This window comes from Gastrolobium bilobum, unplaced genomic scaffold (assembly GCF_033153095.1).
Source record: "Gastrolobium bilobum isolate Gb01-03AN ecotype WA unplaced genomic scaffold, APGP_CSIRO_Gbil_v1 utg9870, whole genome shotgun sequence".
NCBI lineage: Eukaryota > Viridiplantae > Streptophyta > Magnoliopsida > Fabales > Fabaceae > Gastrolobium > Gastrolobium bilobum.
In genome coordinates this window covers 33397-48839 of record NW_026896550.1, presented here as the reverse complement: position 1 = coordinate 48839, position 15443 = coordinate 33397, and the positions used below count along the sequence as shown (strand labels likewise).

At 36.1% G+C, this 15443-nt stretch overlaps 1 protein-coding gene across 1 annotated transcript; it reads right to left on the bottom strand.

Annotated features, from left to right (window-relative positions):
• Nucleotides 1-133: 133 nt before the first annotated feature.
• On the bottom strand, nt 134-4137 carry LOC133300499 (glutamate decarboxylase-like). Its single transcript, XM_061500063.1, has 6 exons — nt 3891-4137; nt 3540-3744; nt 2887-3087; nt 2257-2725; nt 1112-1164; nt 134-949 (listed from the first exon to the last, which is right to left on the bottom strand). Exons 1-6 carry the CDS (start codon nt 3983-3985, stop codon nt 473-475), a joined length of 1500 nt encoding a protein of 499 aa, XP_061356047.1. The 5' UTR covers nt 3986-4137; the 3' UTR covers nt 134-472.
• Nucleotides 4138-15443: the final 11306 nt, after the last annotated feature.

Below are 15443 nucleotides of genomic sequence, written 5' to 3'. Positions count from 1 at the left end.
AAAAATTTCAAATAATTTTGATATCTCAAATGCTTCACTTGAACTAAAGATTAAATTACCCACTTAAGAAAAGAGACTGAAAGTTTTCTCTAAATCATTCAATCTACCCAACACAAGAACAGTAATGACTATATTAGAATCCATCATGTGTTGATATAGCTTATTGCTATATAGCATTACATACACATATGAAAGAAGATAACAACATAATAATCCTTAGTTCCTCACATACATTACCTCAAAGCGCATAGATAAAGTAACTCACAACAAGACTATTGCTATAGTCATTGTTGATATAGCTTATTAGAAGCTATCATGCATTTATATAGCTTATGGCTATATAGCATTACATATACACATAGGAAATAAGATAACAACATAATAATCCTTAGTTCCTCATATACATAAGGGCAGAGCACATAGATAAAGTAACTCACAACAAGGCTACCAAAAGGAAAAGATTTGGTAAAGCCTAACATGCACCAACTCTCCTTCCATCAACAAGTCGCTTCCAGTACTTGACAACCTCTGATTGAATCTCAATTTCACTCCATTTAACCTTCTCACTTGTCTCACTAGTGATAGCTGTGACATGTGCAGCTTTGGTGGATAGAGGGCTTGGAAGTGTGTCCAAGATCTTCATAACTTTGTCTATGTCAGAAAGAAGTCTCTCAGCCAATCCGCGGCTGAAATCCTCCCGAATCACCACCCGGAGCACCGCGATGTGTTGAGCATCTGGTGGCATTGTATAGGCCGGAACTATCCACCCATATTTTCTCAGATGGTCTGATATCTCAAACACTGTGTGTTGACTACTGTCTTTCAAAGAGAATGCTACAAGTGGCACACCTATATCCTTGGAGATAATGTTAAACAGCCCAGTTTGCTCAATTCCTTCTTTCAGAAATCTTGCATTCTCCAAGCAATTTTCCATGATGTTTTTGTAACCCTTTTGTTTACAAAAGCAAGGAAAAATAACCAAATGTATAAGAAAAACAGATATAGCACAAAATGGCACTAAAGTACTAAATTAAACCCAAGTGTATGGCCATTTATATGTGTGTGCAGTTCTGCCAATTAAGTTTCAGCATCAAGATGATAACATGATTACCTCGAAGCCAAGCCGTATAAATTGGTAATATTGAGCAATAATTTGACTAGATCCTGTCAAGAAATACAAAAAAACAGTGAGAGAAAAAAATGAATATTATGCTAAAACATTCAGATGATTGCAATAGAAACCAAATTGCACTACAATAATTTATGAGCATTTTTCTTAGGAAAATTCTAACTAATTTATTTCCCAAAGCTTATTACATGTATCTAATCTGCATACTTAAGAATTAGATCAATTCACTCAATCATTTATCTCATGTATGATCCGGACAAATTTGATGGGGTTAAAACACATCTGTTTGCAAGAACATATGGTTAGTACATTCAATATATAACCTGAGGCATTTCCATAGCCCTATACAACAACTTGATGAATTCCAAGTCTGCACTATAACCATGATGTCTGGTTTCATTGCTATTGACAACTATCCTTTGTAAGTATGGTAATATCTGAGGGACTAATGAATTCAAAAACATTATTCATTGCACAACATGACACTCTTTGCAACACAGTTTTCCTCACAAAAATAGCAAGTAACCAACTGCATGCAAATAAATATGTTGCAAATCTTTTTTTAATAGAAGAATATACATTGGAAATCCAGCAACAGCTTGCAGACATCTCATAAAATCTAAATATTTCAATAGGCAGATAGGCCTATAAACAACTCAGTGAAATCCAAGTCTGTACTATAACCATGATATATGCTTCATTGCAATTGGCAACAATCCTTAGGAATTCTGGTAATCTCTGAATGACATGAATTCAAAAGCATTATTCAATGTACAACATCACTCTCTTTGAAACATTATTTTCCTCACAAAAATAGCTTTCAACCAACTGCAGCCAAATAAATGTGTTTCAAATCTAGCAATCAATGACTTGCAGAGGTCTCATAGATTCTACACATTTCAGGTAGCTCTTAAGCAGATTCAAAATTATAATGTGCAATCTTCTACTTCAATTATCAATAAAACATAATTCTTTCTTCAAACAAGAGGGCATTATTCAATCAGACATAACACTCTAGACAAAGATAAGACATATATACTAATAACACCTAAACAACCTACAGATACAAAGATATTGATTGCAAAAAAAAAAAAAAAATCAAAGGCATGTGTCAACTTATATATTACCTTTGGAGAAATTCAATGTGAAAGTGGGCTGATCAGATCCAAGATAATTTATGTGGAAAACAAGATCATCTGGCAGATCATCTTTACTCCTCCACACAACCCAACCAACACCAGGGTAGACAAGACCATACTTGTGACCACTAACATTGATGCTCTTCACCAATGGCAAACGGAAATCCCACTCTAGATCAGGGTAGAGAAATGGGGCAATAAAACCCCCACTGGCAGCATCAACATGAATTGGAGTATTCCACCCTGTCTCCTTATTCTTTTTAGTAAGAAGTTCATTAAGAAGCTTCACATCCTCAAATTCTCCTGTCATAGTAGACCCCAAAATGGCTGCAACACAGATGGTGTTCTCATCCACCATTTCAACTGCTTTCACAGGGTCCATCACATAGTATCCTTCTGTGAGTTTCACTTCCTTCAGCTCAACCTCAAAGTACCTTGCAAATTTTTCCCAACAAACCTATATAACATATTTAAAAAACATCAAACATTGAGGTCTAAAGGCACAAAATCTGGCATGTCAATAACTGAGGTGACTATTTCCCATGACATGAGCATGAATTTAACACTAATTATAAGTTGTTTAAAACTTTATAGCATGAAAAACAACTTGAGACCCACCTGCACATTAGACCCAGTAACTATGTTGGGCTTATCATATGGTTTGCCTTCTCCTTTTCTCTTTGTCTGCCATTTCCTTTTAAAAGCAAGACCTGCTAACATTATTGCCTCTGATGATCCCACAGTTCCCACACCTACTGCAACCTCATCTTCGCCTATAGGTGCATTGAATAGATGTGCTATTATATTAACACACCGGTTCTGCAGAATAGAACAAATGAAACTATTTTAAAGGAGACTAATTATAAAATGATCCACATATGATATCACAATCTTCAATTTTACTAGTACACTTCAGATGCAGAACATAGTCATGCCATGATCTTTCTAATTACTGTAATCTACACCGAATCTTTTTTTTTTTTTTGTAAATTCTACACCGAATCTTTATCTAACCACAAATCACATAAGATCTAAGAAGTAACCATCACAAATACCAAACTTTGAGGGGAAAATGTCATAAAAATCAGCAGTACTTTTCTTTTAGAAAATATCTACCCATTAATAATCAAACCCTTTCACAATATTATGCTATAACTTTAAAAAAACTAAACATACATCAAACAATCTTATAAAGGCACCCAGTGAGATCTCCAAAGACCTAAACTTTATGATCATATAAAGGCACCCAATTACTCAAAGAAGTGAAAGACCTGAAGCTCAGTGGTGACAGGATACTCATCCATGTCAACATAGTTCTTGTTAAGTGAAGCCATTATGAGCTTGTCACACTCAGGCTCCATCCAAGTGGTCACAAAGGAAGCCAAGTTGAGCCTTGGTGTACAATCCAGCATCAACTCATCATTTATTATCTGATATGCTGCATCCTTTGGTATAGACCTCGCTGGCATCTTGAACCTGTATTCAACAAATGTTCATCACAACAGAGAAGCCACATCATCTCAAAAGAAAGCGAACTTTTTTTTTTATCTCTAATTCTCTATGCTTTCATCAAAAGAAATGATCAACAACTAAGTGTGAAGTTTTAAGAAAAAGGGACTTACTTGGGAACAGATTCACACATATATCTGGAAGCGAAAGTACAGTGTAAGCTTTGTCCTTGTTCTTCTGGGTCTGTGACAGCTGAAGTAATCACCATTTTGGATGGTTTCTTCTCAGCAAACACTGAAGTCTGAACTATGAAAAAAAAAGAATCAAAAAGATAACTAGTTATAGGATAAGGGAGTTATAGGATACAGGGTAAACATTTCTCGCAACACCAGCTACTCTTTGCAAGTATGTTATTCCGGGAAAATATAGTTATAACATTAAAATTGTTTTTTTCTTTTTCTCTACGTCAGCAAATAGGTTCTGAAAAGCAAATGAAGAGAGAAAAAAAAAAGTAACTTTTAATGTTATAACTATGTTCTCTCGGGAGAACATAGTTATAAATGATAGCTGTAGATAAACTTATCTAAAATGGCTGTAGAAATACTTTTGTCGTGTATATATATATATATATATATGTATATATATATATTGAAGGAAGAACTTTCCCTGTGGGGAAATTCTGAAGGAGAAATCCTGAAATTGACATTTATCAACTTAAGAAAAAGTTCTTGTTTAATGCGCACTACTTTAGTAGTTAAGTGTTTTTATCACTCTATTTAATCTTTTATAAAACAAGAGAAGTATTAACTTATATTAGTGTTATCACCATAGGAGATAGTTCAGTTGCTGTTAGAGAACTGAACTGATACAAGTATGAATATGTATTCGATCCTTCTTAATATCATCGTTACAAGAAATTTAAAGTCTTAGTTCCGAAACTCATTTCAAATCAAATTAATCACAAAGCGATGAATTACTGAGTGATTTTATAATAAGATAACGAGGATTAAATGACACACGGCAATTACTTTTTGGTCCTAGAAAAACAGCTAATAATGTGGCGTAGAGAAGTGGTGGGCACTGTGCATGAGTTATATCAAGCATCTCTCAATACGTAAAAAAGAAGGGACACGCATGTCGCATTATGAATTTATGGTTGCTTCTTTATTTACTTGGATTTCTGTTTTGAGCACTCTTCATATTAATATCCTTGCGTAAATTTCACGTCATTTGGTAATATGAAAATTTTATGATTACTTTTTTGTTAGTAAATTTCACAAATATTGACCCACTTATATAATGTTTATATACAAAAAATATAAAATACAAAAATTTTATATTACAAGTTCATTCGAATTTATTCATTTGATTTTAGAAATGACACATCTTTTGCGATTATGCCGACACTTCGAATCTACTTGACAAAGTGGGTCCCCTCGCATCTCATTGTCATCCACTGATAAAAATGTTCGAGTATTCATGATAAGATATCATCTTGTGCTGCTTAGACCTAAGTTGCGTTTGGTACGTGATATTTTTTTGGATTTTTGACAAACTAAATTTTTTAAAATTTTTAATTTTCGAATATTATCATAAACTGAATATACAAATTATACTTTTGAAAATTGAAATTTTCGGACATAAAAAAAAATTTCTCTTATACCAAACACCCTCTATGATATTTCCAGTGAGAATATCCTGATTGTTTCCAACCGTCGGTCATGGAGGCAAAATTTTCTTATTGGTTATAGACATATGTGATTTGAAATTGTTTTCCCATAGAAATTACATAAATGTGTAACAAATTGTTGTTGATTTTGGAAGCCTCTTAAAGATTTTTTTTTTATAGTAAATGATTTATTGAAAAAATATCTAATATTACTTTAGATAGCTTTGTCTAATATTCATCGAAATGACATCATTTTGGAGTTAAAAAATTAAAAAATTAGAATACTAAAAATTATTATAACCCTGAAATAAATTAAAATTATAAACATATAATGATTTTCGTCCAAAAATGACGTCGTTTCGAAGAACATTAGACAAAATTATCTAAAATAACTTTAGAAAAAATGAACTCATGATTTATACATGGATTTTAATATGGAAAATATGTTTCTTACGTTCAATGAGACAATTTTGTTTCATACAAAACACAAAAAAATATGTGATATACACTAAAGAAAAGAAAAATATAAAAAATGGGTTCTACCTTCATTTTTTGTGTATGCATAAAATAAAATTATCTAATTTAAGATAAGAAATATATTTTCCTTTTAATATATTAGTCAAAAACAAATATAAATTTTTAAAAAATAAAAAGACGATGAAATTCTTGTAACTAAAAATACAATAGAGAAACAGTTTTTATATGTAATAGATCGATGTGATATTGAATAATCACTTACCATACATTTTCAACTGTAGGAAAGAAAGAAAAAAGACAAATAATAATATGTAAAAGTTATTAGAATGGTAGTAAAAAAATGGTCCATTACCAAAAAATTCTAACCAAACAGTCAACTTATCCAATCTTATTTCGAGATGGATTATGTAAGTTGATGGGCCAAAATCATTAGGCAGCTAGTCGCTCTCTATGTTTCGAAATGTGCACTCACTTTATGTAAACAACAAGTTACGAGTACACTTCCATTTTTGCTTTTTAGCCAGCACTTTTTCTTTTCTTTTTTTTGTTTATTTCACAAATCACATCGAAGTAAAGATTACATTGGATCAATAAATCTTTAGTACTATTGCTGTACTAAAGATTCAGTATATCTCACCAATAAAAATATTACATGTTAGTTAAGATTCTATTTTTTTTTGTCAAATTTTTTCTCTTTTCTCTAATGTGTAATGCTATCATTGATAAAATACACTGAATCCAAGTACAATAATAATACCAAAAATTTATTCCTCTGGCAAAGACCATCCTTATTCCTTAGGCATCTCAATCTCGTCTTTATGTAATCGTACATATTGAGCCAATCAAAGCAAGCAACCTGTATTATTTTAAAGTTCATCTTTCCTTTTTTTTTCTTTTTTTAGATAATATTTTCTGGGTTTAATATTTCATTTATATTACAAGAGATAAAAAAAAAAATTGGTACAATAGGAGATAAATTTTATCTTTTAAATATACATAAAAATATGTGAAGTCCATGTAAATTCATATGAGAAGAAGAAAAAAAAAAAATATAAATTTCATATAATTTTATATGTGTAGAAAATAAATTTATTTCCTTTAACATAATAAATAATAAATCGATATTTCATACATCTAAACAGTAAACACACATTTTTTAGTGCACAATAAATCGATATTTCATAATAAATTTATTTTTTTCTTATAAAGAATATGGGATTGAATAAGTGCATGTACATGTGTATAAAGGTTAAAAATAATCTTTCACAAAAAAAAAAAAGTTAATAATAATAATAAAAAGATGCACGAGACAATTGGGTATTTAGTGCACATCAACTTGCCTTTCTATACGATTTAAATATTGCCAAAAGTGAAAGAAAAAAAAAAGATGCTGGTGGTCCTTAAGAAGGGAGGTTAAATTGAGTAATAATTTTTTTAATAGCAATTTTTTAATAGAATATTGTAATTTTTCAAAATAGAAATAATAAAGAGAAAGCAAGAAATATATAAATTTATTGTGGAAAAACTCTTTAGCTCAACTGGGGAAGAAAAAGAAACCATGGTTTCAATTGAGTATTTTTTCAAAATGGCAAACTCAAATTCACTAAAAGTAAAGCAAAAAATCACAAATACAACTAGAACGTAACTGCAATTGAGATGTACCCATTGCTTCCCTGTTCTTAGCTTTAACAATAGCTCAAAAATTAAAACGTGGATATTACACGAGCTCTGATATTATATAAATAACTAATTCAATCCAAAATTTTAAAGTATTGAGTGAGGGTCTTTTTAATTGTTTATATTATTTTTTAACAATTTCTGTTTTATAAAACAGTTTTTTAGTTTTAAAAATAAAAAGAAAAAAAAATTGTTTGATTACAAGTGTTTTGTGAAAACGATTTTAAGAATAGTATTTGTTTTTAATTTTTAAAAACAAAAATTAGAAAACAACTCCAACATGCTTTTATTATTGATTTTAGTTTTCTATTCTCTAAACAATAAAAACACGGAGAACCAATTGTTTTCATTAATGACATTTTTTTAAATTATAAGTCAATGTATTAGGGTTTGAAATTTTAGAATTCCCAATGTTTATATAGCTTATCTGGCCATCCCCATCTCTTCCACGCACAGAAATGGAAATTTATTGTTGGCGATCCTTCTTCTTTCATCAAAAGATTTAGCACTGTCAAGAGAAGTTTTTCACTATTTGATGCACAAATTGTGGCTTAGCACTGCTCTTACAAACATCGAAATGGAGCCTTAGAACTAAGCCTTCCAGATTGCATCGTGTCCCATGCAAGAACCAATGTAATGGACTCATGGTTGTGTAAATTACATGGATATTATTAGTCAAACCAGTTTTGTATTTTTTTTATTTTTAGAACAAATTTACCAAATAACTTTTTTCGTTCTTTAACTTTTGAGATTTTATAAACTATTTTAAAAAATAGTTTTTTTTTTTTTTAAAAAAAACACAGAACATAATTAAACATATCCTTGCACATTTCCCAAAAAGCAGGGGTTTGATACAGGGAAAAAAAATTGTCCATTAAAATCACGATTCTTGAGAATATACTGAAAAAGTAAACTTTTCAAGAATATTTTTAAAAAAATTGTTTAGTGTTGGCATGAGCAATATTTATGGAATATTATTTGTAAATATTTAAAATTTTAATTGTTTCTAGAAAACCGTCAATTGATTTTATTGTAATTAGAAAATTATGGAGTAATTTTAGGAAAATCATGGAGTGATTTTAGGTCAAACAATTATTTGATTTAGACAAATTTCTTATGGATGCAGATTGTGACTTGCTCTCTATATATACATTGTATATTCATACAAGAAACAATAGTGAAAAAAGGTTTATTTTTTAGCTTTCATATTCTTATTTTCTACAAGTAGGCCAAAATATTTCCATGAATGTTGGCTCAAGTTTCTTAATTCTATATTTGGTTGATTGTCAATTTTATTTTATTTTTGAAATAAAAGGAAATAAAAGCAAATTACATAGTGACAAGTCTGGGTGATGAAACACCCATAGAATCGTTCAACACCAGCATAGCGCAATCCTGGGGAGGGGTTTCGAACATCACAGTGTCCCAGTCTCGGGACAGGGATTTATTGGCCATCCAATCCGCAACCTTATTACTTTCTCTCATAGAGTGGGAGATGAAAACATTCCAGGATCTGTTAACAAGGTTTCAGATTCTTGAAACCAGATTGTAACAAGGCTTATGGGCCTCACAGCCTTTAGTCAAAAGATTAATCATGGTAGAAGAGTCCCCCTCTAGAATAACAGATTTAAATCCTTTCCTCCAGGCTATATCAAGCCCTGTAAGAGCTCCCCAAAGCTCAGCAGTCAGAGAATTGCCTTTACCAAGATTCTTAGAGAATCCAACAATCCAAGTACCACTACAATCTCTAATGACACCTCCACAGCCCATCTTTCTTGTGTCCCATTTACAGGCTCCATCGGTGTTCAACTTAATCCACCCCTCGAGTGGAAAGCTCCATTTAATCAAAATCTCCTGCTTCCAGCTAGGACCAATCCCCGCACAAGACAGAGTTCTCTCAGCCAAACCTATGTTCTCCGTGAAGGACTTTGCTCTAGCTATAACATAGTCATGGGATTTACTACAACCATTAAAGACAAAGTTGTTCCTCTCTTGCCAAATCATCCAACATGTAACGCCAAAGAGGATATTCCACTTGGATTGAGTTGGACCACCCTTCGTCCTTTTGATATTACTTTCCAACCATTCCAGGAGATTTGAATTAAAGAAGTGGGGCCTCAGGTTCCCATCCACCATTTTAACCCAAAGAGCTCTAGACCAAGTACAATTCCTAAAGATATGTAGGCAATCCTCCACAGGAAAATGGCACCGCTGACAGATCCTCCCATCTCCCATATGTCTTCTACTTCTCGCATCGTTTGTAAGCAGATTCTCACCAATGAGGAGCCAGAGAAAGTTTCTGATTCTTTGAGGGCCCTCCCAGTCCCAAGCCATGGACTAGTTTCTCCTGGGGACCGCAATAGAAAGGGGTGGAGCAACGTGTAGGCAAATTTAATAGAAAAATCCCCATCATTAGAGGCATCCCAAATAACCCGGTCATCTCCATCAACCTCGTTCGATGGAACAATGCCCGCTATCCAGGCAGTGATATGAGGTGGCAGGAGGTGGTCCAGCCTATTCCAGCCCCAGCAACCATCGCGGCCTACAAAAGCATGAACCGGTTCCTCCAGGTCAGAGTTAGGGATAGGCTTTGTAACAACATCCAACAAACTACACATTTTGGGAACCCAATTGTCCAGCCAGAATCGTGTACTCTTCCCATCTCCAAGTTGAATGCGCGAACCCTCTAGAAGCTGAGGCCAAGCTTTCATGATTCCCTTCCAGAGATTAAATGAGTTGGTAGTCTTCCTTGGGACAGGGATGAGATCGTTACCCAATTTGTATTTGTTGCGCAGGATCCTCACCCATAGGGCATCCTTCTCAGTGAGAATCCCATGCCCTATCTTCATCATGAAGGATTTGTTAACAGAGCGCATATGTTTCAAATTCAGCCCCCTTTCTTTTAACAGTTTGCAAATAGCCTCCCATCTAACCAGGTGGGTCTTCCTTTTAATAGCCGTCGATCCCCAAGCGAATCCTCTCGTGGTCTTGTCCACCTCATCGCATATTGAAAGGGGGAGCTCTGATGTTTGCATCGAGTAAGCTGGAAGAGCCGCTAAGACAGAACTGGCAAGTGTGGTTCTTCCTCCCATGGACAGAAAGGAGACATTCCAGGAGTTGAGTTTTCTTTGAACACGCTCCAGAATATGGTTGAATGTCATTCTACTAACTCTAGAGTGATGCAAAGGGATACCCAGATATTTGCCCAAGTCAAAAGTCATCCCAAAGCCCATCGCATGGCTGATTTCTATAGCTCTGTTGAAACGAACGTTCTTAGATAAGTACATTCTGGTCTTCTCCTGGCTAACTAACTGCCTCGAGGCCAAGCAGAATAAATCCAGGACAGCTTTGATGTTCAATGCTTGCTCCATAGAAGCTTCCCCTAAAAGAATGATGTCATCAACGAAGAAGAGGTGCGTGATAGGAGGTCTATTTCTTCTGAGCTTGATCGGTTTCCAATTCTTATATTGGGTAGCATGATTGATCCGATGAGATAGACGTTCCATACAGAGAACAAACAGGTAGGGGGATATGGGATCCCCCTGCCTAATTCCTCTAGAGGGTTGAAAGTTAGATGTCGCTTTGCCATTCCATAGCAGGTTCATGGATGCGGACAAGACACAACAATCAATTAGGTTAGCTATCTTAGGAGGCAGCCCAACATCATTGAGGGTATCCTGAATGAACTCCGAACTGAGACGGTTGTACGCTTTCTCGAGATCAATTTTAATGGTCATCCACCCAGACTTCCCTTTCTTCGATCTCATCATGTGAATGATCTCTTGAGCGATTATAACATTGTCAGTACTGTGCCTGCCTTGTACAAAGCTGCATTGATTAGGGGACACCAGTTTGGTGAGGTGGGACTTCAGTCTATACGACAGGAGCTTTGTGATGGTCTTATAAGTAACATTACACAAGCTGATGGGGCGAGACTGCTTAATAGACTTCGGAGCCAGAGTTTTGGGGATGAGGCAGATCAGGGTCTGGTTGAGCCTAGTGACGATATCTGGGTTGTTGAACACCTCTTTGACAAGATTACAAACAGAAGGGCCAACCAACTCCCATTGTGATTGGAAGAAGGCCGCGTTGAGCCCATCCGACCCAGGAGCCTTCAATTTTCCCATAGAAAAGATAATATTTATGATCTCCTCACTCGAAGGTTGATCCCTTATTCTTCTCAGATCTGCATCGGTAATGGCCAGGAACATCCCTCTCAAGGGCAACTCCTGTCTACAGGGGACATCTTCGTGATAAAGATTTTGGTAGTACTCCTTAGCCAAGATGATGAGCTTGTTATCTTCAGTAACCCAGGACCCACTATCATCCTTCAAAGCTTCAATCTGCTCCTCCTTCTCCCAGCCACCAAATTTGCATGGAAATATCTCGTGTTTCTATCCCCTAACTTGATCCAGTTGCAGCAGGACCTCTGGAACCATTCTAGTTCTTCCCTTAATAGGATCGATTCAAGTTGAGTCCATAGCTCCCTTTGCAGACGCACCAGGCTACTACAGAAATAGAGATTTAGGTGGCAGTCAATCCCCTCAAGATGAGTAAAGATCCAATTTTTCTCTTTCACTTGGGCTCTAAAGGAATTTTGGTGCCAATTGGACACATCATTCTTGAACCCCTGATAGGCTTCCTCCCAATTGCAGTTCGTGGGCCAGCACTTGTCAACAATGGGCCTAAACTCGTTGAAAGTCAGCCAGGCCACTAAGAAACAAAATGGTTTAACTTGCCCAACGTCCCCTTGATTAAAATTATCCCTAATCAATATGGGCCTGTGGTCCGAGTGAAAAAATGGGAGGTGGGCCAAATAGCTGTTGGGCCAAGCTAAACTCCAGGCCTCATTAGCCACAGCCTTATCCAATTTCTCCTCCAGCCTACCTTTTCACCATGTAAAATTTGGGCCCTTAAAGCCAATATCCTCAAGGGAGCAGTCTTTCAAACACTGACTCATCTCCCTAACATTACTTGTACACTCCTGGGCTCCACCCTTTTTCTCGTGGTCATGAAGGATCGAGTTGAAATCCCCCAACGTTACCCAAGCTTCTCCCACCGTGGACGAAATGTAATCCAACTCCTGCCAAAGAAAGCGTCTCTCAGTTCTTCTAGGACATCCGTACACAAAGGTCACAAGATTCGATTTTTGAGTGTCCAAAAACGTGGTTCTAGTATGAACAAGTTGATGGTTATGACAAAGGATATCTACAATCACTTCATTGTCATCCCATAAAACCCAAATTCCCCCTGAGAACCCCACAGGCTTCTGCATGAAGAATTTATTGAACCCTAACTTCTTAACAATTTTTAAAGCTCTATCCCCGCTAATGCGGGTTTCCAAAAGACACAAAACTTAAGTCTAAATCTACTTTTTAAGTCACAGATTAAGGGGGGAAGGCTCTTCTTACCCACCCCTCTACAATTCCAGGAGCTAATAATCATAGAAAACCTAAATAAAGGAGGTAACCAACTCGTCCAAACGGACTCAACTAGTCAAACAGAAGGGAGGGTGGAGTTCCCCATGATCGTAAGAACTTGGTCAAGGGCTGCCTGATCCTGTCCCGTCGAAGCATATCTCATTATATTCAAGATATCTTGGTCTCTTTCTTGCGCAGTGGACTTGTCCATCTCCATGTTCTGAGCCTCACTACTTGTAGAGTTTTCCTTATTTTTGGCTAAGCTCGAAGAGGATGAGGGAGTGCTAGGGTTGATCATAACGGCTAATTCCACGCAAGCTTGGTTCCTATTATGCATGGCTTTGGGCCCCACAGACGCCTTTGTCCCCATGCTGACAGACATGCCTCTACTGACACCTGTTTCCCTTCCCAAATCGTTGGCGCTGTGTGTAAGAATCTGCACCGTAAATTTAGGAAATTAATTAATTAATTATGAGATTAATGAGATAATTCCATAATTGACCCTAATAATTATGAGAAGGCTTAAACAATTATGGTTAGTGGTTAATAACGTTGAAAGTCACTTTTCTGACGAAAAGTGCAGATACCGATTCTGCCTCACGGTATCTAATAATCAAACAAACTCAACTAGTCATAGAAAACCTAAATAAAGGAGGTAACCAACTCGTCCAAACGGACTCAACTAGTCAAACAGAAGGGAGGGTGGAGTTTCCCATGATCGTAAGAACTTGGTCAAGGGCTGCCTGATCCTGTTCCGTCGAAGCATATCTCATCATATTCAAGATATCTTGGTCTCTTTCTTGCGCAGTGGACTTGTCCATCTCCATGTTCTGAGCCTCACTACTTGTTGAGTTTTCCTTATTTTTGGCTAAGCTCGAAGATGATGAGGGAGTGCTAGGGTTGATCATAGCGGCTAATTCCATGCAAGCTTGGTTCCTATTATGCATGGCTTTGGGCCCCACAGACGCCTATGTCCCCATGCTGACAGACATGCCTCTACTGACACCTGTTTCCCTTCCCAAATTGTTGGCGTTGTGTGTAAGAATCTGCACCGTAAATTTAGGAAATTAATTAATTAATTATGAGATTAATGAGATAATTTCATAATTGACCCTAATAATTATCAGAAGGCTTAAACAATTATGATTAGTGGTTAATAACGTTGAAAGTCACTTTTCTGACGAAAAGTGCAGATACCGGTGCTGCCTCACGGTATCTAATAATCAAACAAACTCAACTAGTCATAGAAAACCTAAATAAAGGAGGTAACCAACTCGTCCAAACGGACTCAACTAGTCAAACAGAAGGGAGGGTGGAGTTTCCCATGATCGTAAGAACTTGGTCAAGGGCTGCCTGATCCTGTTCCGTCGAAGCATATCTCATCATATTCAAGATAGCTTGGTCTCTTTCTTGCGCATTGGACTTGTCCATCTCCATGTTCTGAGCCTCACTACTTGTTGAGTTTTCCTTATTTTTGGCTAAGCTCGAAGAGGATGAGGGAGTGCTAGGGTTGATCATAGCGGCTAATTCCATGCAAGCTTGGTTCCTATTATGCATGGCTTTGGGCCCCACAGACGCCTATGTCCCCATGCTGACAGACATGCCTCTACTGACACCTGTTTCCCTTCCCAAATTGTTGGCGCTGTGTGTAAGAATCTGCACCGTAAATTTAGGAAATTAATTAATTAATTATGAGATTAATGAGATAATTTCATAATTGACCCTAATAATTATGAGAAGGCTTAAACAATTATGGTTAGTGGTTAATAACGTTGAAAGTCACTTTTCTGACGAAAAGTGCAGATACCGGTTCTGCCTCACGGTATCTAATAATCAAACAAACTCAACTAGTCATAGAAAACCTAAATAAAGGAGGTAACCAACTCGTCCAAACGGACTCAACTAGTCAAACAGAAGGGAGGGTGGAGTTTCCCATGATCGTAAGAACTTGGTCAAGGGCTGCCTGATCCTGTTCCGTCGAAGCATATCTCATCATATTCAAGATATCTTGGTCTCTTTCTTGCGCAGTGGACTTGTCCATCTCCATGTTCTGAGCCTCACTACTTGTTGAGTTTTCCTTATTTTTGGCTAAGCTCGAAGAGGATGAGGGAGTGCTAGGGTTGATCATAGCGGCTAATTCCATGCAAGCTTGGTTCCTATTATGCATGGCTTTGGGCCCCACAGACGCCTATGTCCCCATGCTGACAGACATGCCTCTACTGACACCTGTTTCCCTTCCCAAATTGTTGGCGCTGTGTGTAAGAATCTGCACCGTAAATTTAGGAAATTAATTAATTAATTATGAGATTAATGAGATAATTCCATAATTGACCCTAATAATTATGAGAAGGCTTAAACAATTATGGTTAGTGGTTAATAACGTTGAAAGTCACTTTTCTGACGAAAAGTGCAGATACCGGTTCTGCCTCACGGTATCTAATAATCAAACAAACTCAACTAGTCATAGAAAACCTAAATAAAAG